The sequence below is a fragment of the Scyliorhinus torazame genome, chromosome 10, assembly GCF_047496885.1.
Source record: "Scyliorhinus torazame isolate Kashiwa2021f chromosome 10, sScyTor2.1, whole genome shotgun sequence".
Lineage (NCBI taxonomy): Eukaryota > Metazoa > Chordata > Chondrichthyes > Carcharhiniformes > Scyliorhinidae > Scyliorhinus > Scyliorhinus torazame.
The window spans coordinates 87321378-87347105 of record NC_092716.1 but is presented as its reverse complement, the minus strand read 5'-3'; the positions used below and the strand labels follow the sequence as shown (position 1 = coordinate 87347105).

Below are 25728 nucleotides of genomic sequence, written 5' to 3'. Positions count from 1 at the left end.
CTGGAATCAACCTAGTGAACCTCCTCTTATCTGTCTCCAATACCACTACATCTTTCCTCAAATAAGAAGATCCAAACTGTGCACAATACTCCAGTGTGGTCTCACCAATGCCTCATATAGCCGCAACAACACTTCCTCACCGTTGTACTCTATTCCTTTAGCCATAATCCCAATATTACATTTGCTTTCTTTATTATCTGCTGTACCTGCATGCTAGTTTTCTGTGACTCATGAACTCATAAATCTCCTTAAATCATAAATGCTTGTGATTTATTGTTCCAACTAAAATTGACGACATATGGACTCACCAAAAATTACAAAACTGTAACACACCTTAAACTGAATATCATTGGTTTATGGATGGTATGAACTTTATATGGGAAATATGGTGCTACGTTTATCTATTTAATATTCCAAAAAGGTGGGCAACAGTTGTTTGTATATTGTGCTTTCTATAAAAATAGTCCCAAGTATTGTGTAAAAGTTAACTAAGAGGTGCAGCATTGCATTAATGATATTTCATACTTCTGCAGGACACAATTCCGAATGCAATCCATACTGTTTTGCTGCTTGTTGAAAGGGAGCTTGCATTCCGATTTGAGAAACCATCTTGCATGCAGGTATGTGTTGAAATTTTACAAAATGGCTACCCTACACTTGTCACCTAACTTGATGTATTTGAAGTAAAATGTGTCCATATGGTATGACTTGACAGTTGGCAGTATTGTGGTATAAATGTATACTGAGCTCAACAATAGTATGAATTACAGCATTAAAGTAATGGAATATTAATGTGTTTGACAAAACGTGTTTAAATAATCGATAGACAAATGTAAAATCATAAATCTTCAATTAAATGGGCATTCAATGTGTAGATGCTGGTACAAGTATAATAAATGCATGTATCAACTGTTTGCATTCTGTCTGTACATGAAGTACTTCCATATCCTGTTCTCTGTTTGTTTGATACTAGAATTGAATGTAATTCCCAAAATCTGGGTGCTAAAGTCCCTGACTGTTTTAATACAATGGCTTATGTATAGAAACCCAGTGCTGACTTTTAAGCTTGCAACTGTTTAGACATTGGGGTGGGAGGTTGATTTGCTGTTCCAATACAGTCAGGAAGTTAAATAAAATCCACAGTTGGGTAATTCAGTGGTAGGTAAATTCATAACCAATTAATGATGGTGCTACACATTGTTCAGAAAATTGAACATCCAACACATTGTTCAGAAAATTGAACATCCCAAGTCCTCAATCGATGATGGTATGCAAACAACGAAAAGTGAAGCAAAATTCATGAAGTGGTAGATTTAGCAGACAACATGAAAAACTTCTGGAGCAATTGTGAGCAAAGTGAATAGAATATTTATTTACCTTGCTAGGTCAGTTCAATACAAGTTAGAAGATTGTATATTAAAACTGGACAATTCCCTGGTCACACCAGAGCTTGTATTACTGTAATAAAATAAAAAATACTGTAAATACTCCGCAATCAGTTGGTATTGGGGAGAAACATCTGGTTAATGGCCAGTGACCTTTCAAAGGAGCTCTCTTGCAAACTGGGTTCAGTAAGGCAAGAGAAGCATTCAAACAATAAAAACAGTGAAGAGAGGAGCAACCAAAGTTATCCTTGCTATTATTCAGCTTTAAAAGTACATGTAATCAGGGGACTTTATACAAGTCCAAAACCTCTGGGCAGAATCCCATCTCTCTTTATTGCAATTTTATTTGATTCACTTTGATGCGATTTCTGTTCCATAGCAGCAAAATAGCCAAACCAAAGCCATGAATGACATTCTCTGAAACCTTAATCATTGCAAATTATCCAGTTTTGATCTTTCTGCAGCCTCTGACATGGCCATTCACACCACCTTTCTCCAATAGGACAGATGGTTTACAACCTCCAATTGTTGTGTTCTATGGCTCCCCATGAAGATACGCATAGAACATGGGTGTGTGGTTGTAACAAGTATTTCTTCTTAAAATGATGGTAGCTGAGTGATGCGCAATCAATTGCACAAAGACGCAGATTGGGTACAACTGTGGCTTTATTGCAGTCAGATGCGTGGTCTCCTGCTGCAGCTGGCGAAATGGCAGGGCAATGGAGGTCATGCATATTTATACAGTTCGTAATGGGCGGAGCCATCTGGCATGGGCTGCAGGTCCTACCTTACATCCCCTAATACAGTGGTTCACCACACTGAGAAAGGCAAGTTGTCCCCCTTTCTGTCCAGATCCTTTGTGAGCAGCTGCTTTACTATGTGCACACCTTTTCTGCCTTCCCACTCAACTGGGGATAGCATGTGTTTAAAATCATATCGACAAGCAAACTCAGTCCATTCATGATTTCTGAAGCAAGGACCATTGTTCGACATCACAACGGGTGGAATGCCATGCTGGGCAAAGATTGATTTGAAATGTTGGATTACACAATGAGCTGTTGCGTTGGACAACTGCGCCACCTCTGGGTAATTTGAGTAAGGATTGATGACAACCAGGTAATGTCTCCCTTGAAAGGCCGTGTGGAAAGTGCAGTCTTGTACTTGCCTCATCAAGCATGAGCTGTCAGAACCCCTGCGACGCATCCAGCTTGCTGAAGCATGTTGCTCCGGCCATTTCACAAGCAATTCCCTCCCTTTTTGGGATGGGGTAGTGCTCCCTATTAATGCTTGTGTTACGATCCTTGCAAATTCTCAGGTTTCCATTCTTGACGCATACCATTGAGTTTACACAGTCAGTGGGCTCTTTTATGTGCCTAGTGACACCCAGTGTAGTCATCCGCTGCAGCTCAGCTTTGCGTTTCTCTTTCAGCAGAACAGGCACTCATCTGGGCACATGCACAACTGATCTGGCATCCTCCTTCAGTTGTGTGTAATAGATGGGTAGGATGCCAAACCCCTGAAATACCTCCGGGTGTGTCTTTGAGATCGACTCCACCGAGATATGTCGGTGGGGTGCCATGCAATCTGTGGTGTACACCCTCTTGATGAGCCCGACCTCTTCTCATGTCTGCACTCTAATAAGCGATTCACTTACCTTCTCTACCACGGAGAATCGTATTCTGCGCTTTACCTCTTCGACAGTGGCATCAAGCTCACATTCCCCCAAAGTTGGGATCCGATGACCATTGTAGTCCTTCAGAAGCATTCCTCCCGGAGTGATGTGATGTTCAACCTTTAGCTGCTGCACCGCCGAGAACGGGATCAGGTTTGCTCTAGCTCCCGTATCAAGTTTCCACTTGATCGTCGATCCATTGAGCATTGTGCATTGTACGGTAGCATTGTGGATAGCACAATTGCTTCACAGCTCCAGGGTCCCAGGTTCGATTCCGGCTTGGGTCACTGTCTGTGCGGAGTCTGCACATCCTCCCCGTGTGTGCGTGGGTTTCCTCCGGGTGCTCCGGTTTCCTCCCACAGTCCAAAGATGTGCAGGTTAGGTGGATTGGCCATGATAAATTGCCCTTAGTGTCCAAAATTGCCCTTCGTGTTGGGTGGGGTTACTGGGTTATGGGGATAGAGTGGAGGCGTGTGTTTGGGTAGGGTGCTCTTTCCAAGAGCCGGTGCAGACTCGATGGGCCGAATGGCCTCCTTCTGCACTGTAAATTCTATTCCCGGGGTCGTCCATGTGTCTTCAATGGTTCCTGCATTCGCCTCACTGTGACTGCAGACTGGAAGCGTTGGTTCTTTGTCTCAACCAGCCTAACTGTTTCAATCATCCTTCATCACCATATTCACATCGGCCCAATAGGTAACCCCTTTGTCTTTGTCTGGACTCTCCTTTTCTGCCCGGCAACTGTGCATCGGCAAGCAAAGTGACCCATTGAGCCACACTTCTGACAATTCTGTTTTAAGGCAGGACATCGTCGCGGCATGTGTCTGCTGCCATATTTTTGGCACAAAATGGTGGATGGGACTTGTTGCCAAAATGGGCATCCCCATCGAGACCACGTTTATTTTGATGTTGCGTAGCGGTGCGCCCAAAATGGCCCCCTGCATCTGGACCACGTGTCATGAGCGGTTGCATACCGCTGTGCTCAAAATGGCCACGCTTACCGTGACCACATTTCTTTTTGAACTACTTGACGGAATTTATGGCACCAGCATCGCTTCCAAGATTGGCGCCAACACTTTGTGCTGAAGGCCCTGATCCGCTGCGCAGGAAGCTCACTTGTCTGGCATATTCTGATGGTGGTGTCCAGCGTGAGGTTGTCTTCCCTCAACAATCGTTCTCGTAGCGCAACATCTGAGATCCCATAAACAATTTGGTCACGGGCCATTGAAGTTTGCAACTATCTAAAATTGCACGACTGGGCCTTTAATCTTAAATCCGTTGCAAAGTTGTTGAAGGATTCCTTGTCTTTTTTGGCACGTTAGCAGAACATATATCGTTCAAAAGTCTAATTTTTCTTAGGCGAACAATGGAGATCAAAACGCTGAATCACCTCATCGTAGCTTTATTTTTCGTTATTCAGACTGAACGAGTTAAACAGTCCAAGGGTTTGCAACCTGCTGTCGTTAGCAGCAATATAACGTGCCTTTTATCAGGCAGCGCCTGGAGGCCATGGGCCAAAAGATAGAGTTCAAACCATTGTTTAAAAGCAAGCCAGTTTGCATCCAGATTTCCCGAGACTTGAAGTTGGTGGGGTACCTTTGTTGCTCTCTTTGGTTGGCTTTTAATTTGGCTCTGTTTAATTATGTTTGCTCAAGAGTCGCCAGGTATCTTTCGACACCCTCACAAGGTTCAGAACCGAATACTGATCAATGACTCGATACACCAGTTAGTAAGTTCAAAAGCAGTGCGCATTTATTTACACACCGTCAAATCTACTCCTGCATAAACTCTACATACTAAACTACCACTATTACTAAAGCCTATACTTAGCTTCGGGTGCCCAGTCAGAGGAACAATGGCCGTTGCTCGGTTCTGAGGCTGCTGGGTTGAGCTGTTTACAGGGTAGCAACTAGGAGCGTCTATCTCGTAGCGTGCGTTGACTTGGGACTTACTTGTCTGCTGTAGCTGCTAGGCTGGTCTCTCTCTTCGATGAGAGCCAAAGCCAAAGACGGAAGATTCTCCCTTGGGGAATATCTTTTATACTAAAAAGGGCTTTGCACGCTTTTGGGCAGGCCTTGAACTTGGCCTCAACTAATTGGGTCTTTCCCAATCAGTCGTATCGATCTTCCTCCAATAGAGGGGTGGTTTCCTGATCGCTGAGCGTGTCCTGGTGACTGTTAGTCTGCTTTGTCTTAGCATCTTCTGGCGCCGGGGAGTCTGCCTTAACATTGTGTATCTAAATGTTTCTCTTTTGTCCCCGGAGATGGCTCATTAGTATGTAGATTGCTTGGTAGTTTCTGTCCTGTCTGAGAGGTTAAGGTTCTAATCAACAGACAGAGCTTGCATCTGCTTGTTTCTTAGTATTGTCCAATTTTCCCTGCATTCTTTGCAAGTGACCATTTTGTAATCGGGACGTGGCCATCCCAGATGGCTACACATTCAAACCATCCTTCTCACACTTCACCGTCTGGCATTGAGTGGAGTCACAAATCCTTAGTTCGCCAGGTTGGTAGAGCAGTCATTCGTTCAGGTTCTTCAATTCTTTTGTATAGATTGTCTCGTATATGGTTACCGTTCTTCAGTACGCCTGGTACCATGTTGTGTTCTATGGCTCCCCTGATCATACGCATAGAACGTGGGTGTGTGGTTGTAACAAGTTCTTAACACATGGGAAAGGCAACCATTAATTCTATATACAGACAATTGTCTCTACGTTCCTGTGGAGCTAAGGTGAGATGTGACCGTCTTGTTGCCTGTCCTGCTACCAAATGCCTCGGTCTCATCCATCCCCCGGTGTACGCCTCAATGTGTGTCTGGTTTCACTTACTGGCAGGAGGTCATAACTGTCACTACGCGTGTTGATTATCAGCTATATACATTGGTACTGTTATATTCATTAGTGCAACTATGTACAGTTATATACAGATATGCATATGTGCAAATTACCACACCAATGTTCTGTTCATTCCTGAGCAATCCCGGCATCCTATTCAACTCCTGTCTAACTTCATAACCCTTTATTCTCTCCATCACAAAATCTCTCTGTTTTGACCTCCATCGCATCACTTGCCAAACCGCATCGACAAGTGGAACCGTCATCATTGCCTTTCTCATTTCCATGCTTGAATTCCAGTCCCCTCCTGGCCAGCCTTCCATTCCCCACACTTTGTAAAATGTAGTTTATCTGAAAATTGTTATTCATATCCTATCTTGCACAAAGCCTTACTTGGCTGGCATCCCTGACCTATTTTGGTTCTCAACACTGGAACTGTAAAATTCTTGTTCTCATATATAGATCCTTCCCCCTCCCTATCTCTGTCACTTCCGCCAGTCGTGCAACCACTCATTGTACCCCAGCTTTAGGTACCTAGGCATTCAAGTGGTGCGGGAATGGGACTGGTGGCATAAATTAAACCTGGCCTGGCTAATAGACCAAATGAAGGACGATTTCCAGAGATGGGACGCACGCTTCTGTTGTCCTTAGCTGGGAAGGTGAAGATGACGGTCTTCCCGATATTCCTGTTCGTGTTTCAATGTCTCCCCATCTTTATTCTGCGGTCCTTTTTTAAACGGGTCAACAAAGTAATCTCTAGCTTTGTTTGGGCGGGCAAGACCCCGCGGGTAAGGAAGATAATGCTTGAGCGGAATTGGGGAGAGAGCGGGTTGGCGCTGCCAAATTTTAGTAACTATAGCCATGATCGGGGGTGGGGGGGTGGTTTCAGCATGGGAGCGTATGGAGGTGTCTTCATGCAAGGGCACCTGTTTGGGGACGTTGGTAACTGCGCCTCTGCCGTTCCTGCCGGCATGGTACTCCACCAGCCCCGTGGTGGTGGCGGCCCTGAGAGTCTGGGGCAATGGAGGAGACATGTGGGAGCAGAGGGAGCATCCGTCTCGTCCCCAATCAGTAATAATCACCGGTTTGCCCCGGGAAGTGTGGATGGGGTGGTTCCGGATATGGCGGAGAGCAAGGATTGAGAGGATGGGGGATATGTTTATAGAGGGGAGCTTTCGAGTATGAGGGCGCTGGAGGAGAAGTTTGGGTTGGCGAGGGGAAACAAATTCAGGTATCTGCAGGTGCTGGACTTCCTACGTAAACAGGTGTCAACCTTCCCTCTCGTACCGCTAAGGGGGATTCAGGACAGGGTAGTTTCCAGAGGGTGGGTAGGAGAAGGGAGCGTCTCGGACATTTACAAGGAACTTATGGGGTCAGAGGAGACGCAGACCAAGGAGCTGAAGCGCAAGTGGGAGGAGAGATAGAGGATGGTCTATGGGTGCACGTGTTGAGTAGACTCAACGCGTCCGCAACATGTGCCAAGCTCTGCCTAATACAATTTAAGGTCGTTCACGGGGCTCACGTGACAGTGGCCCGGATGAACAGATTCTTTGGGGTGGAAGACAGGTGTGCAAAATGTGCTGGAGGACCAGCGAACCATGTCCACATGTTCTGGGCATGTCCGAAGCTTAGGGGATTTTGGCAGGGGTTTGCAGATGTCATGTCCATGGTGTTAAAAACAAGGGTGGCGCTGAGTCCAGAGGTGGCGATTTTCGGGGTGTCGGAAGACCTGGGAATCTAGGGGGAGAAAGAGGCAGACGTTCTGGCCTTTTGCCTTCCTGGTAGCCCGGAGATGGATACTATTAGCTTGGAGGGAAGAGACCTGGCTATCGCACATGGCTAGCTTTCTCTGTTTGGAGAAAATCAAGTTCGCCTTGAGAAGGGTCACTGTTAGGGTTCGCCCGGAGGTGGCAACCGTTCGTCGACTTCTTCACGGAAAATTAATTGTCCGGGGGGGGGGGGTTTAGTTTAGCTTAGAGTAGGGGATTAATAAAGGTGGGACCTGTAAGGGAGGGAGACGGCTTTGCACTATGTTTATCGTTTCATGTACATTGTTTATTGTGTTGTTATAATACCAAAAAATACCTCAATAAAATGTTTATTAAACAAAAAACACTCTTTGTACCCTGTCCTTGAACTCTGTAAATGAGATTGGTATGCATGATCTTGTAGCAGTTATGCTGTGGCTCCACACTCACCAGAATCTGTATTGAGACTGCCTGTGCTTATTTTATGTACAATGAACATGGGTAAATGTTCAAATCTAGACTAATGAGAAAAAAAAGAGTGAAATTTCCCAAGTTTATTTTTGCTTATACTTCCCTCCATAAAATCCCAGGGACTTTACCTGCAGCTATATTATAGTTGGAGTAATTGAGTAATACTTTTATTTGTAAATCATATCAGGCTACTAATCTTTTCCTGTGATTTGTACAATAGCAATAAAACAAACTTTTGGATTAACAGCAGGTCATCTTAACCTCTTGATTCAATTTGTTGCCACTTAGTGTTAGATTTTATTCTATTGATTAGTTAAATGCAGATTCAAAAAAGTGACCTTCAATGAGTTTGAGTTGTGTGCTATTCTTTCCACCGTGGATGAAACTTGCCACACGTTTTTGAACAGTTCTGCCGGTTGTGTGCACTTTATCTCTTTACATAGTTGAGGAATGAGGGCAACATGGTTATTTTAAGCCTGTACAAAAAGATTCATTTGAGTGCACTCACTTCTATTCATGCCAATTTTATGTCAACTTTAAGGTATAATTTGTTTTTAAAGTAACTTACAAAATACCTTTTATCGGTTTGATTTGTAGAGTTGAGACAAAATTGAAAGAAAAGTCCGCTGTTAAGAACGATTGAAGTACTGGTTATAGGACAGCATAGCAGTTAGATGTGTGAGAGCACTAACCTGCTTCACGGATATGAGTCATGCTGTGATTTTTCATGCAGTTGCCATTCAAAGGGAGTATTGAGCTGAGGCCAGTTAACTCCCGACAAGGATGGAAGGAGGGAAAAATTGAAGAGAGTTGCAGCATAACATTGTAGCGCACAATGACTTACGAGAGACGAATAGAGATGAAGTCGATGAGGCTTTATTAAGCGTGACTTGTTCCCCGCAGTTCAGCAACAGACTGGAGCTGCGGGGAGAACTCCTGGTTCTTATACTCCGCCTTCAGGGCGGAGCTAGAGATCAACAGCCAACCAGGACCCGGGATCTGTCAGCCAATGGCATCACGGCTTCACAGTCCCACATGACCCCTAATGCATACTACCACATTCACCCCTTGTTAAAAATGAACCCGGCGGGGTGGTGCTTCGCATGGTGGTAGGGGTTTACAAGGCTGGTCCTGGGAGGAAAAACTTTTGCATGTCATTACAGTGCCCTACACTTTGCCCTACACTGGGCTATGTACAGGGTTTGTGAACTATTTACAATATTCGTAAGAAGAAAAAAAAAATTCTCGTTAAAGTCCACAACATTCTTGTGTTACACCGATGCCACGAGTCGAGCAGGCGGTCTGGTCTTCCTTGTCGATCGCCTCAGCCCCGGTGGTGGTGCCGGTGCTTGTTCCAGCGTTGTCGTCTCCGGGAGCTTTACGGTGTCTGCTTCTGCTTCACTCCTGGTCGGACATGGGAGGAGGACCGATCCTCCCGGGAAGGGGGCGGTCGTGGGGTGCGCCGGTGGCAGGGAGGGGGTGATTGGTGTCGGGGGGGATGTGCGTGTTGCCGGCGGGCGCCAGGTCTCGCAGGGAGACCGTGTCCTGTCTGCCGTCGGGGTACGCCACGTAGGCGTACTGCGGGTTCGCGTGGAGGAGGTGAACCCTCTCGACCAACGGGTCCGACTTGTGCGCCCGCACATGTTTCCGGAGCAAGATGGGTCCTGGGGCCGCCAGCCAGGTCGGCAGCGACGTTCCAGAGGAGGACTTCCTGGGGAAGACAAGGAGGCGCTCATGGGGCGTTTGATTAGTGGTGGTACACAGCAGCGGCCGGATGGAGTGGAGAGCGTCCGGGAGGACCTCCTGCCACCGTGAAACTGGGAGATCCCTGGACCGTAGGGCCAGTAGGACGGTCTTCCAGACCGTGCCGTTCTCCCTCTCTACTTGCCCGTTCCCCCGGGGGTTGTAGCTGGTCGTCCTGCTCGAGGCTATACCCTTGCTGAGCAGGAACTGGCGCAGCTCGTCACTCATGAAAGAGGACCCCCTGTCGCTATGGATATACGCGGGGCAACCGAACAGTGTGAATATGGTGTTGAGGGCTTTAATAACTGTGGCCGCTGTCATGTCGGGGCAGGGGATGGTGAAAGGGAAACGAGAGTACTCGTCCACCACGTTCAGGAAGTATGTGTTGCGGTCGGTGGAGGGGAGGGGCCCTTTGAAATCCAGACTGAGGCGTTCAAAGGGACGGGAAGCCTTGATCAGGTGCGCTCTATCCGGCCTGAAAAAGTGCGGTTTGCACTCTGCGCAGATGTGGCAGTTCCTGGTGACTGTACGGACCTCCTCCACGGAGTAGGGGAGGTTGCGGGACTTTATAAAATGGTAGAACCAAGTGACCCCCGGGTGGCAGAGGTCCTCGTGGAGGGTTTGGAGATGGTTTATTTGTGCGTTGGCACATGTGCCGCGGGATAGGGCATCGGACGGCTCGTTCAGCTTTCCGGGACGGTACAAGATCTCATAGTTGAAGGTGGAGAGCTCGATCCTCCACCTTAAGATCTTGTCATTTTTAATTTTGCCCCGCTGTGCATTATCGAACATGAAAGCTACCGACCGTTGGTCAGTGAGGAGAGTGAATCTCCTGCCGGCCAGGTAATGCCTCCAATGTCGCACCGCTTCCACTATGGCTTGGGCTTCCTTTTCCACTGAGGAGTGGCGGATTTCTGAGGCGTGGAGGGTTCGGGAGAAAAAAGCCAAGAGTCTGCCCGCTTGGTTAAGGGTGGCCGCCAGAGCTACGTCGGAGGCGTCGCTCTCGACTTGGAAGGGGAGGGACTCGTCGATGGCGCGCATCGTGGCCTTTGCGATATCCGCTTTGATGCGGCTGAAGGCCTGGCGAGCCTCTGTCGACAGGGGGAAGGTAGTGGTCTGTATTAGGGGGCGGGCCTTGTCTGCGTACTGGGGGACCCACTGGGTGTAATATGAAAAGAACCCCAGGCAGTGTTTCAGGGCTTTGAAGCAGTGGGGGAGGGGAAATTCCATGAGGGGGCGCATGCGTTCGGGGTCGGGGCCTATTATCCCATTGCGCACTACATATCCCAAGATGGCTAGCCGGTTTGTGCTAAACACGCACTTGTCCTCGTTGATGTGAGGTTCAAGGCTTTAGCGGTCTGGAGGAATTTTTGGAGGTTGGCGTCGTGGTCCTGCTGATCGTGGCCGCAGATGGTTACGTTGTCAAGATACGGGAACGTGGCCTGCAACCCGTGTTGATCAACCATTCGGTCCATCTCCCATTGGAAGACCGAGACCCCGTTTGTGACGCCAAATGGGACCCTTAGGAAGTGGTATAGTCGCCCGTCTGCCTCGAAGGCTGTGTACTTGCGGTCACTTGGGCAGATGGGAAGCTGGTGGTAGGCGGACTTGAGGTCCACGGTGGAGAAGACCTTATATTGGGCAATCCGATTGACCATGTCGGATATGCGGGGGAGAGGGTACGCATCTAGCTGTGTGTACCTGTTGATGGTCTGGCTATAGTCTATGACCATCCTTTGCTTCTCCCCTGTCTTTACTACTACCACCTGTGCTCTCCAGGGACTATTGCTGGCCTGGATTATGCCTTCCTTCAGCAACCGCTGGACTTCGGACCGAATAAATGTCCGGTCCTGGGCGCTGTACCGTCTGCTCCTAGTGGCGACGGGTTTGCAATCCGGGGTGAGGTTTGCAAACAAGGATGGGGGTTCAACTTTGAGGGTTGCGAGGCCGCAGATAGTGAGTGGGGGTATTGGGCCGCCGAATTGGAATGTTAGGCTCTGCAGGTTGCACTGGAAGTCTAATCCCAGTAATGTGGGCACGCAGAGTTGGGGAAGGACGTAGAGCCTGTAGTTTTTAAACTCCCTCCCTTGCACCGTTAGGGTCACTATGCAGAACCCTTTGATCTGTACGGAGTGGGATCCTGCAGCTAGGGAAATCTTCTGCGTACTGGGACGGATGGTCAAAAAACAGCGTCTTACAGTGTCGTGGTGGATGAAGCTTTCTGTGCTCCCGGAGTCGATCAGGCATGGTGTCTCGTGTCCGTTGATCAGCACCATTGTTGTCGTCGTCTGGAGTGTCCGGGGCCGTGCTTGGACCAGCGTCACCGAGGCCAGACGTGGTCGCAGTGTCTCAGCGTCTTCTTCGAACCCCGTGGAGCCGTCGATGCTGGGGTCCATTGTTGTCGTCCGAGGTGGCGGCGGGGGTGAACAAAATAGCCGTCCCCATGCATCGCACATGGCTGGGGGGTCCCAAGATGGCGGCGGGGGTGGACAAAATGCCCGCCCCCATGCATCGCACATGGCTGGGGGGGGTCACAAGATGGCGGCACCCATCCTCCCCTCGTGGTGGCCGGGACCCAAAATGGCGGCGCCTGCGGGTCGCACATGGGGCGCTGGGGGGGGTTGGGGAGCGTTTGGGATGCGCTGGACTCTTTCTTCTCCGGGGACAGCGGCGACCCCCCGGGACCGGCACACAGCCGCGAAATGGCCCTTTTGCCGCAGCTCTTGCAAATCGCTGCGCGGGCCGGGCAGCGCTGCCGGGGGTGTTTCGCCTGGCCGCAGAAATAACAGCGGGCCCCCCCCGGATGACCTGGCGTCTGAACCGCGCAAGCCTGTGAGGGGGGGGTTTGTCGCGACGGGGGTCCACGGAGCCCAAGGGGCTGCCGCGCGGGCGTTTTGCGCGGCCACATCTAGGGAAGCTGCAAGGGCCCGTGCCTCAGAGTCCTAGCGACTCTTTTTCTAAAAGTCTTTGGCGGATTTGGGGAGAGTTCATACCTGCCACAAACGCAGCGCGAATTAACATGTCCGTGTGTTCAGCCGTGTTTACCGGCGGGCAGCTTCAGGCCCGTCCCAAAATTAGCAGCGCGGCGTAGAATTTGTCTAGCGATTCTCCGGGACTTTGCCGTCTCGTTGCGAGTTGGTAGCGTGCGTAGACCTGGTTCACTGGGCGAACGTAGACGCTCTTTAGTGCTGCGAACGCCATCTGGAAATCCTCTGCGTCTTCTATGAGAGGGAAAATTTCCGGGCTTACCCTCGAATGCAGGACCTGCAGTTTCTGGTCTTCTGTGATCCGGCCGTGGGCCGTTCGGGGGTAGCCTTCGAAACAAGTCTGCCAGTGTTTAAAAATTGCTGCTGAGTTCACTGCGTGGGGGCTGATCCTCAGGCATTCCGGGACGATCCTGAGCTCCATAGTCCTTTAAGCACGCTGAATAAATTGTAGCGCACAATGACTTACGAGAGACGAATAGAGATGAAGTCGATGAGGCTTTATTAAGCGTGACTTGTTCCCCGCAGTTCAGCAACAGACTGGAGCTGCGGGGAGAACTCCTGGTTCTTATACTCCGCCTTCAGGGCGGAGCTAGAGATCAACAGCCAACCAGGACCCGGGATCTGTCAGCCAATGGCATCACGGCTTCACAGTCCCACATGACCCCTAATGCATACTACCACAAACATTAATGAAGATTTTCTTTGAGTAGGTTGAAGTTAACCAGCAAATAATGGCCAGGGTTTTGTGCCCCGATTGCTGCAGGTATGAATGTTGATGGGGGGTGCAAAATCTCACAAGAAACCGAAAACGAGTTTCACGCCAGCGAGTTCTCGTGACACGATCATCCTTGCCCCCTTGCCAGTGACGTAATGGGGTTCCTGCCATGTAATGATGGGAATCCCATTTAATACATTACAGTGTCATTAGCGGGCTTCCCCGCTGTACTGCCTGCCACATTCAGGTCTTCCCCGAGCCGACATGACGTTTACAACCGGTCTGGAGCAATGTCATCCAGGCGCAGAGAATCTGCCTGGGGTGCACAGGTAAATACTACATCCAGGGATAACGAAGACATGTGTGGGCAGCGCCCCTTGACCGGGAACTGCCTGGGGCAGTGCCATTTTGGGGGTTTGGGGGGGGGGTGGGGGGGAGAGGAGAGGAAAGAGAGAGAAGCGTCCACTGGGCTTCCACTGGGGAGGTCTATGGGGGAGTGGGGGTGCTTCCCATGTGGAGGGGTGGGGGGTCTTTGGCTGTGCTTTTCATCCTGTGAGAAAGGGCATTCCGATCTATGGAAGACTAATGTTGCTGGCTTGTGACTGCATGGGATTGCCTCTGCATTTCCTTACATTCTCAAACTTAGCCTCTGGTATGTAGGATTTCTCACTTTCCCACTCAATTGATTCAGCCCTTGATTTGCGTCCACCAACAGCCAGATTGTATACGAGGTCTCTTGAGACAGTTGCCACCAATAGGGCATATAGAACGCCTTAGCTAGGTTCATGACAGTCCTAGTGGCACAGATTCCCCAGAGATTCCTTTATACAGCCCTTTTAATACACCTCATTAAACTGTCTGTTTAGCTCCTGCAAGACTCAAACTTAAGCAAAGCTGCAAACTCTTAAAAGTTTGTTTCAAGCACCTTTAAAAACAATTGGAGATTCCTCAGACATTTTCTAAAAATTACAAGTTTCCTTACTGAGCAACCTCCAGGTTAAAGGATGGCACAATATTTCTTGTAGGTAGTTGAGATTCTGGGCTGGATTCTCCGGTCTCCGACGCCAAAATCACGTTTGGCGGAGAATCCACATTGGCGCCGAAACCGGAGGCGTGCTGTCTTTGCGATATTACCGTAAGCCCTCCCCCATCGATGCTCCACCCCTGACCGGCTAGTTCCCAACGGCGTGGGTCCCCATTGCTATTTCTTTTCGGGAACACGGCGTGGCTGCTGCGGATTGAGTCCAGCGCCACCACAGGCGGGGCGGGGGGGGGGGAGCCGATCCGCAGGCAGTGGGGGGGGGGGGGGGGTCTTTAGCGGGGGCTGGGGGCACTGGTCGGGGGTGGTCCGGGGTGGCGAGCCTGCCAAAGGGGGGGGGGTCTGCGCGCGGCTGCCGCAATGTTGCACAGTGTGGTCGTTGCAGGCCGCCGCCATACGCGGCCACAGTTCGGCAATTCTCCGGCCGTATCAGCAGCTAGAGACGGGTGCTCTAAACTGCATGCCTGTTAGCCCCCCACCAGACAGAGGATTGGTGGCAGTTTTGCGCCGATTTTCTGGTTGTAAAACGCCACCATTCCCATGCCGGCGGCAGGGCATAGTCTCCAAATTGGAGAATCCAGCCCATTGTGTTTGGGATGATCCACATATGTTACATATGCAGAGTTGACTTTGCTTTGTTTTGTGGATATTTTTAAGTTGATTTTGGAGAATTCTGTATATCCAGTGTGATGGGCATGAGGACTAAACATTTGTGGATGGGTTTCAAGCCAACTATGCTAAGGGAAAGAAATTTATGCTGTCTGGATCTTATTTGCCTCCTGGTTTCTACTCTTACCATCTCCCTCCGACTAGAACTGCAGGTGGGGACTGTGATAGTCACCAATGTCGCATTATATTGTATATATGGGTATTACGGTAAGGCCCCTGTACTACAGGTACGGGAGTAGATCCCTGCCTGCTTGCTCCACCCAGTAGACGGAGTATAAATGTGTGTGCTCTCCGAACAGCAGCCATTTTGTAAGCTGCTGTAGGAGGCCACACATCTCTGTAATAAAGCCTCAATTACATTCTACTCTCGTCTCGTCGTAATTGATAGTGCATCAGGGACAATAAAGTATAAATGGGTGACAGAATCCAGTGGCATGCTGCAGAAGGGAGTGGGTAAGACAATGTGCAGGGTCTGGGAGGTACAGAGGTTTAGTCTTTGGGCATTTATTCTTCACTCCAATCATAGGATGTCAAACCTGACATGTGACAGCCCAAGAAGAGAGTGGGCAGATGGGATACTGCCTACTCAGGCAAGTATTACCTAGAATACTGATTTTGGTTGTAAAAGTACATTAAAGCACTGGAAAGTTTTTAATCAGCTTGTATTTTTTGGAAATACTGATTTTATTTTTACTTATGATTGTTATTTGTTTTTTGACATAATAGAGTGGATAATCAAAAGCTGGGCTGGATTAGATGTTTGCCAGTGAAATTTTGGTCAGGGCAGTATGATTAGTTCAGTCACCAAGAATAACAATCAGAAATAGGATTTGGAACTTGCTTGGTTCCTGAATCTGATCAATTAAAATCAGTTTGAATATACAGTGGGATCTAGTATCTAATTACTTGTAATTAATTGATTATAGTTGATTCAATGGAAGGACTCTGATATGATGACATGTGGAATATATTTGCACGGATAAAAGATATTTCATGTTGTAGATGTGATGAATTGAACAACATCTGAAGATGATGACATACTGATTTAATTTTCATGACTTTTTAAGTAATTGTAATCATTTTTTAAAAATTGTTTTTATATCTTTTGCTTAATTTTATGTTTTCCCCAACTTTTTAAACAATATGACATCTTAATTGAGTTTTATTTTCGGTCTACAGTTTGAACTCCTTACCTCATTGAAGTCACTGCATAAACATGTGGAAAGTAATCAGCTGCCGCCAGAATTTGATGGAACTTTCCCTTACTGTCATAGTAACTGGATGTGTTTTCGTATGGTGAGTGATGGGTGAATAGGAGCGTACACTGCAAGTTTGACCCGTAGCAGCTGGATTTGATCACCAAATTTAAGAGGACAAAATATAATGACTAAACTTAAAAGCAACCAAGACATAAATGAAAATCATTTGCTTGCATTTTGTTATTGTTTATTAGGTACTGTTTTGTATCATTAGACATCAAGGGTAGAAATTTATCTTGGGCAGTGGCTCAAAAGAGTGATTTCAGTTTGATTACGTGTTACACTCAGTAACCAGGTTTTTCCACTTATTCATGATGGGCGGGTTTGGTGACAAGAACAAAATATATCGCAGAAAGGCCAGAGTTGCGTTTCACGTTGACGTAAAAGCAGGAAGCCATTGTACCCTTCCCCTGTCAGTGGCAAACTAGATTTTATTTCATTTATTTAGTTTTTGTCATGGGTACCAAGGCACAGTAAAAAGTATTGTTCTGCTTACAGTCCAAGCAGATCGCTCCATACATGAAAACTTAGAACATGCGATAAATAACAGTTCTAAAAGATGTAGGAAGAGGATCGGTAGGCGTAAGCTCGCAGAATGTCGCCACGCTCTGGCACCATCTTGGGGATAAATCCAGCTGCAGCCTGTTATTTTTTTTCTGCTGTCTTTTTTTGCCGCCGTTTTAATGCCTGGAACCTCATTGGAATAAATTAGCATATATTTATTGGGCCCATACGCCGGAATCATACCCTCACGTCAAAAAATGTGTTCACGGTGGCATGATGTCAGAATGGCATGATGCACGACTGGCCAGAGGAGACGTGCACCTGCCGAGCAGTACTCTGAGGGTGCACTGAGGTGAGCACAGTGGTCGGCAGAATGGCCATGCTAGGAGTGTGCCAAGGTGAAGATAGCTTCCAGGTTTGCTCGCTGTGTGCTGGGGCAGCCTTTAAAAATGACCAGTTGGGAGTGTATACATTTACAAGTATTACCGGTGCCTCATCCAGGACACTGCTGACCATGATGTACCATCCTCCTTGGTCTGTAACCGTCCTTGTCTCCGTGAACTTCGTCCTCTTGCTGATCAGTATGGCTACTCCCCTAGCCCTCGACCGTAACATGAATGGTACGTCTGTCCCACCCAACGCTTTCTTACCCACAGTCGGTTCGTCTCCCTCAAGTATGTCTCCTGCAGGAAGATTATGTCAACCTTCAGGCTTCTTAAGTGGGCGAAGATTCTGGACCTTTTCACTGGGCCATTGAGTCCCCTGACATTCCAGGTGATAATCCTGGTGGGGGGTTTCTGTCCCCTCGTTCCTGCGGGATCAACCATACTTACCCGGTGGAGGCGCACCTGCACTCCAGGGTTTCTCTTTGTAAAGGGGGCTGTCCAAAATGGCCACGTCGTCATTGTCACCATCAGGCTGGGCTCCTGCATTCTGGGGTTTCCCTTTGTTTAGGGACCCTCCAAAGCGGCTACTTGCGCCATCATCTTGTTTCCTTGGCCTGCACCCTGCCTGCGAAAGCCAGTCCGAGTGCCAACTCTTTTTTCCCCCCCCCCGTCCTGTTTCCTACATATTCCCTGTTCTTCCCCCTGCCCCCTCTCTCCCCTCCTCCCTGCAACTCTTTTCTTTCCTTTCCTCTCTCCTTTCCTCTCCACCCCCCACCCGGCCAGGCGCTTCCTCCATGTCAGGAGGTGCGCAGTGGCCCCAATTACTGCCTGTCTTCCCGTGCTACCCCTCCGCTAGTACGTTGGCTCCCCTTGCAGGGCAGGTCTAGCCCTTTGCCTATGTCCGTCAACTGCCTGATTTTTCTGTCTGCCCCCTCAGCTGCGTTTCACTGCTATCTCCTCGCTCTCTCCTGTGACTGGCCTTTCTGATCAGAACGAGGCAGTACAGTCCAGCGCAAACGAATAGCATTGTCCACGAGTCTTGTTTCTGCTTCTTTCAACAGTCTTCCTCCGACCCACCTTCATCGCTGCCTTGCCTGTCCTTTGTCCAGGTCGTTGGTCCGTACAAAGTCTTTTGCCTCTGCCGGGGTATTGAAATAGTACTTCTTGCACTGGTGTGTGACCCAGTGTCTGGCTGGGAGTAATATGCCAAATCGCATTCTACTTTTAAAAAGCGCTGATTTTGCCTGATTAAACTCGAGCCTTTTTTTTTTTTGCCAGGCTTGCCCCAATGTCCTGATCGATAACTAATTCTATGTCCTTCCCATGTGCTTGCTTTCGTCTGTCTAGCCCACCGCAGGATCCTCTCACGATCCTGGTATCGGTCTGAGTGACCTGTGTGCCCTGTTGTGTTCCGGGGGTTGGGGAATCTGTCTCTCCCGACTAGATTGCCCAGCGTTTGGACGATATATTCTGTCGGGTCTCTGCCCTCGATGCCTTTCGGTAGTCCCACGATCCGCACGTTCTGCCATCGGGACCTGTTTTACTGATTCTCGACCGTCACCTTCAAGCTCCCCTGGGCCACCACCAACCTTTTCACCTCTGCTTTCAGAGCGACGATCCTGTCACTAGTCTGCTGAGGCTCTCTCAAGGTCTTGAATCATCCTCTCCTGCGCCTCCACTTTCTTTCCCAGTACGTCGATCGTCCTTTGTAGGCAGACCATCATCTCCGTCACCACCACCTTCACTGCCACCTGAATCTCGATTCTAATTGCCTCCTTCCTGGCGGCCAGCTCCTTCTTGAGGAAGGTCCTCCATCCTTCTCCTGGTGAGGGGGAGGCTGATGTTTGGGCCGACGGTGTCTCCCTCTCTAAGCGACCGGGGCCTCCTCGCCTTGGGGGTCTACCGGTTCGTCCGTTCATTTCTCGTGGCCCTTTCCGCCACTTATGCCATCTCTTCGACCTCTTCATAGAATTTACAATTTACAGTACAGAAGGAGGCCATTCAGCCCATCGAGTCTGCACCAGCCCTTGGAAAGAGCACCCCACTTAAGCCCCACGTCTCCACCCTATCCCCATAACCCAGTAATCCCACCTAACCTTTTTTTACACTGAGGGCAATTTATCATGGCCAATTCAGCTAACCTGCACATCTTTGGACTGTGGGAGGAAACCGGAGCACCCGGAGGAAACCCACGCACACACGGGGAGAAAATGCAGACTCCACACAGACAGTGACCCAAGCCGGGAATCGAACCTGGGACCCTGGAGCTGTGAAGTAACGGTGCTAACCACTATGCTACCGTGCTGCCCACGTTTGAGCTCACGTTTGCTGCCATTTTTCCCTCTTGTTCTTTTTCTTCAGTTGGGGTTGTTTTATTGTTCATTTTTCAGGCAAAATTCGTCTAAAAGTGACTCTTTTGTTCTGGTTGGGAGGAGAGCCGCCTGATGTGCATCCGCTCAGCACATCATTGGAAGTCGTCAGACGATACAGTTAGATAAAGATTGGTTGGAGATTTGGGCAGAGAAATGCATTTTGGAAGGTCTAATACAGGTGGGAATTAAACAGTAAATGGCAGAACCCTTAGAAGTATTGACAGGGAGAGCGATCTGGGTGTACAAGTTCACAGATCACTGAAAGTGGCAACATGGGCGGATAAGGTAGCCAAGAAGGTATATGACAGACTTGCCTTCATTGGACAGGGCATTGAGTGTACAAATTGGCAAGTCATGCTGCAGCTGTGCAGAACCTTAGTTAGGCCACATTTGAAATATTGCTTATAAATCTAGTCGCCACACTATCAGAAGGATGTGGAGGCTTTGGAAAGGGTACAGAAGAGGTTTACCAGGATGTTGTCTGGTCTGGAGGGGAGAGGTCAAGTGGAATATTCCACTAGCACAAGTCCCCCAGGCCGCACCTCCGATGAAGGACCCATCTTGGCACCCAGGCGGCATGTTGTTGGGAGGGTACTTAACATCTTGCCACTCCTTGGCTTGCAAGCCGCCAGGTCCATTTCCCTCAATACTATCACCAATTTACACCAGCAAAATTCTCAGATGCGGGGTGGGGGGGGAGGGCGGAGCACCCACCTGGCTTGTGAATGGTGTGTCCTGCCTGCCATTGAAATGCAAAATAGCTCTAATGAGCTATTTGCATTGTCCGGTCATGGCAGGAAGCCCAGCTGGGACATCTGGACACCTGCTGTGGCCAGCGGGGCAGGCACAGAGAATTGCGACTGGTTTGCCGCCTGGTGTGAATCGTGATTTTTGCTTCATCGTGGGATTCTCAGGCTGATTAGGAATCACACTTCCAGCAGGCAGACCTAGAGAATCACTCCTAAGTCTTTTATAATAGTGGCGTTCAAACATTTCTGAGTGAATAATTTTCACAGCGCCAGGGGCCCAGGTACTGATGTAGACCTTGGATGCCCCAATGTGACTTCCAAATGTCTTTGTCAATTACTCAAGGTAAAACATTGCTACCATTGTTTAAAATACATCACTTACAGCACTGTTCCCTTCTCCCCAAGAGCCATTCCCCCTTTTTGATGAATAGTTTATTGTTTATTACAAGTTAATTAATCTGAAGAGCATATTCCACTTAGAAAAAACACATTCTGTGTAAACCATTCTGTCATGCAAGAGTGCCTTTAAGAAATGGATGTGTAAGCAATGTACCTTTAAGAAAACAGTGATGTCAGAGAGTGGATGGGTTTTTAGTTTCAGTTTGAAAAGTGCCTGGCTGTTTTGCTGGAGCTGAAGGCAACCAAGCCTTCTACAGAAAATATATATATCCTTTAACCTGATGTGACACTGTTTAAAGGTGTTAAGTCTCTTGGAAGTTTGAAGGAACATTTTAAGGAGTTATTTACTGTTGCAATTTTCTCTGAGTTATCTTTGAAGTAAGGGGTTTTAAGAGATCCAATGTTTATTTAAGATGTTAAGTTGAGTTCATGGAATAAACAGTGTTTTGTGTTTAAAAACCCACGTGTCCATAATTGTAATATCACACCTAGGAAAAGCCGTGTGCTAGGAAAAGCAACAAATCCATTAAATGGAGAGGTTTGTTGAACTCCATGATACATTTTGGGGTTCTGAATACGCCTCACCCATAACAATTGACTTCTCAATTAAGTATGTAAAATTAATATCAATGATAAAGTGTGGTAAATGTTTATTAAAATAATATGCATCAATTTGGAACTAGATTATGGATACAGACCATTTATTCCTTTTCCCTCTTCTATGTGACCTAAAATGCAGTCTCTCCTTTTGCCATAATATTATCAGATTGAAATAATGTGCATGTTAAATTCTATTCAACGGATTTCCTTGTTCCGACAGAAACTGGAACAGCTTATGCAGGGGTGCAAAGCTGCAAAGAGCTTCCTCCAGAGCAACATACACAGCCTGAAATCAAGTAAACTACCAGAAACATCTGAGGTAACTGTTAAACTGTTTTGTAAGGAAACATGTTACGTTTTAAAAATTATTTCACAGGATGTGGGTGTCACTGGCTAGATCATCATTTATTGCCCATCCTTAATTGTCCTTTAGACAGTGGTGGTGAGCCACCTTCTTGAATCACTGTAGTTCATGTGATATAATTACACCCACAGAGCTGCTAGGAATATAGTTTCATGATTTTGACCCAGTGAAGGAATGGGACTATAGTTCCAAGTCAGCTCAGAGGGTGGCTTAGAGGGGAACATGAAGGGGTTGATGTTCTCATGCATATGCTGCCCTTGTCCTTGGTGGTAGAAGTCATGATTTGGAAGATGCTGTTGAAGGTGAATTTCTGCAGTGCAGCTTGAGTTTGGTAAACACTGCTGCCACTATGCTTCAGAGGTGGGGAATGCAAGTGTTTAAAATGGTAGATGGAGTGCCAACCAATTGGGCTGCAATGTCCCAGATGATATTGAGCTTCTTGAATGTTGTTGGAGCTGTCCTCATCCATGCAATTGGAAAGTATTCCACCACACTCCTGACTTGTGCCTTGTAGATGATGGACAGGCTTTGGAGAGTCAGGAGGTGGGTTACTTGCCACAAAATTCCCAATCTCTGACCTGCTCTTGTAGCCACATTAATTACATGGCTGGTCATGTTCATTTTATGGTCAATGGTAACCCCCCAGGATATTGATAGTGGGGGATTCAGTGATGATAGCACCACTGAATGTCAAGGATAGATAGTTGGATTGCATCTTGTGGGGATGGTTCTTTCCCAGCACTAGTGTGGAGCGAATGTTACCTGCCAGTTATTAGCACAAACCTGAATGTTGTCCAGGTCCCGAGGTGCGATCTCACCAAGGCTGTATACAGCTATAGCAATACTGCTTTACTCCTGTACTCAAATCCTCTTACAATAAAGGCCACATACCATTTACCTTCCTTGTTGCTTGCTGCACTTGCATGTTAGCTTTTAGTGATTGGACATCAATACTTCCCAATCTCTCACCATTTAAGAAGTACTCCGCATTTCTGTTTTTCCTCCTAAAGTGGATAATGTTACACTTTTCCATACTATTACAATTTTTTTACACTGTATTCCATCTCCCATGCTCTTGTCCATTCATTTAGCCTGTTTAAATCCCCTTGAAGCCTGTTTACATCCACCTCACAACTCTGATTCCCATCTAGCGTTGTGTCATCAGTAAACTTGGAAATATTGCATTTGGTCCCCACATCCAAATTATTGATACAGATTGTGAATACCTAAGGCCCATGCACTGACCCTTGCATCCTCCTAACCTCAGATTTGACCTGTTTTGTGGATGTTTTCTATGCTAACCAGTTCTCAATCCTTGCCAGTGTATTACCCCTAATCCATACACTATTATCTTTCTTCCTAATCTCCCGTATGGGACCTTATCAAAAGCCTTCTGATCATCCAAATATACCACATCCACTGGTTATCCTTATCTATTCTGGTTGCATCCACAATAAATTCTTTTTTTTTTAAAAATAATTAATTTTATTGAGATATTTTTGGCATACAAAACAATGACATTGTATAGTACCGTACAAAAGGAAAAGCAAATAATACATAGTGCAAACCCCGACTCCATTCTTGCAAGGACCTGCCTAAACCACCCCCTACACTGCACTACCCTAGCCTCCACCCCCCCCCCCCCCCCCCCCACCCCAGCTGACGATCAATTCTCCGCGAAGAAGTCAATGAATGGCTGCCACCAAAGGCCGAACCCCGATAATGAACCTCTCCACGCGAACTTAACCTTTTCTAGGCCGAGAAAGCTCGCCATGTCCGATAGCCATGCTTCAGTCTTCGGGGGCTTTGAGTCCCTCCATGCCAACAGTATTCGTCGCCGGGCTAACAACCAGGGATGCAAAGGCCAAGACGTCGGCCCCCTTCTCCTCCTGGACTCCCGGGTCCTCCGACACCCCAAAGATTACCACCTCAGGACTCATTACCACCCCAGTTTTCAAAACCCAGGACATGATGTCCGCGATTCCTGCCAGTACCCCCTGAGTCTAGGGCACAACCAGAACATGCGCACGTGATTAGCCGGCACACTGGCGCAACTGGCACCCGAAAAATTTACTGATCCGGGCCATCGCCATGTGGGCCCGGTGCATGACCTTAAACTGCAACAGACTGAGCCTGGCACACGTTGCGGTCATGTTTACTCTGCCCAGAACTTCTGCCCAAATACCTTCCTCCATCCCCCCCCCCCCCGAGCTCCACTTCCCACTTAAGCGCCAGGTCATCAGTCTGTATGTCCTCTGCTCCCATTAGTTCTTTGTAAATATCTGAGACTCTACCCTCACCCACCTCTCCCCTAGAAACTACCCTGTCCTGCCTCCCCTTTGGCGAGAGGTGTGGGAAGGACGGCACCAGTCTGCGCACGAAGTCCCGCACCTGTAAGTAACTAAAGTCATTCCCTCCCGCCAGCCCAAACTTCTCCTCCAACACCCTCATGCTCGGAAAGCTCCCTTCCAGGAACAGATCACCCACCCTCACAATCCCCGCCCTCCGCCACAGTCGATACCCAGCGTGCATGTTCCCCGGGGCAAATCGGTGATTGCCGCAGATTGGGGTCCACACCGATGCTTTCACTTCCCCTATATGCCTCCTCCACTGGCCCCAGATCCGCAAAGCCGCCACCACTATAGGCTGGTGGAGTACCGTGCCGGCGGGAGCGGCAGAGGCGCCGTAACCAGGGCCGTCAAACTGGTGCCCCTGCACGAAGCAGCCTCCATCCGCTCCCAGACCAACCCCGTGCCCACCATCCATTTCCTTATCATTGCTATGTTGGCCGCCCAGTAGTAGTTGCTAAAGTTCGGCAACGCCACCCCCCCTCCCCTCTGTTCCTTTCGAGCATCACCTTCCTCACCCGCGGGGACTTCCCCGCCCAGACAAATCCCAGGATAATTTTATTCAGCCTCTTAAAGAAGGACCTCAGGGTGAAAATGGGGAGACACTGAAATATGAACAAGAATCTCGGGAGAATCGTCATCTTAACAGTCTGCACCCTCCCCGCTAGTGACAGCAGGAGTGCATCCCATCTCCGAAACTCCTCCCTCACTCGTTCCACCAATCGGGACAGGTTGAGCTTATGCAACCTGCCCCACTCCCATGCCACCTGTATCCCCAAGTATCTAAAGCTTTCTCCTACCAGCCTGAATGGCAACCCCTTCAGCCTACTCTCCTGCCCTCTCGCCTGAATTACGAACAACTCGCTCTTAACCATGTTCAATTTATATCCTGAAAACCGGCCAAATTCCCTCAGGATTTCCATGATGCCGTCCAACCCCGCCATTGGGTCCGCTACGTATAACCTATCACTATCTCTGCCTCCCTGCTCTCCGGGAGCATCATGATCACATTAAGCAGCCTTCTTAGATTGGCCGCCAGTTGTCTACCCTTTACGAACCCAGTTTGGTCCTCCGCAATTGCGTCCGGTACACAGTCCTCAATTCTAGTCGCCAAGATCTTGACCAGTAACTTAGCGCCTGCGTTGATCAATGAGATCGGCCTATAAGACCCACAGGCCTCCAGATCTTTATCCCGTTTCAGAATAAGCGAAATAGTGGCCTGCGACATCGTCGGGGGTAGGACCCCTCTGTCGCTTCCCTCGTTAAAAACCCTGACCAGCACCGGCCCCACTATCTCGGCAAACTTTTTGTGAAACTCCACCGGATACCCATCCGGCCCCGGGGCTTTACCCAACTGCAATACCTTCAGGCCCCCCAGTACCTCTTTGATCCCACCCAGGGCTCCCAGTCCGTCTACCTACCCACTCTTGGGAAGGTCAGTCCGTCCAGGAATCGTCTCATCCCCTCCGGTCCCCTGGGGGGTTCCGA

General features: G+C 48.4%; 1 protein-coding gene across 5 annotated transcripts in view; it reads left to right on the top strand.

Annotated features, from left to right (window-relative positions):
- Positions 1-25728, top strand: part of plekhg4 (pleckstrin homology domain containing, family G (with RhoGef domain) member 4) — a 371163-nt gene that overhangs the window by 123757 nt on the left and 221678 nt on the right. For all 5 annotated transcript variants that reach the window (XM_072518380.1, XM_072518379.1, XM_072518378.1 and 2 more), the window contains 3 exons: positions 534-620; positions 16439-16555; positions 21749-21847. In XM_072518380.1, the coding sequence (XP_072374481.1) occupies positions 534-620; positions 16439-16555; positions 21749-21847 (303 nt within the window). The remainder of the gene's footprint in view (positions 1-533; positions 621-16438; positions 16556-21748; positions 21848-25728) is intronic.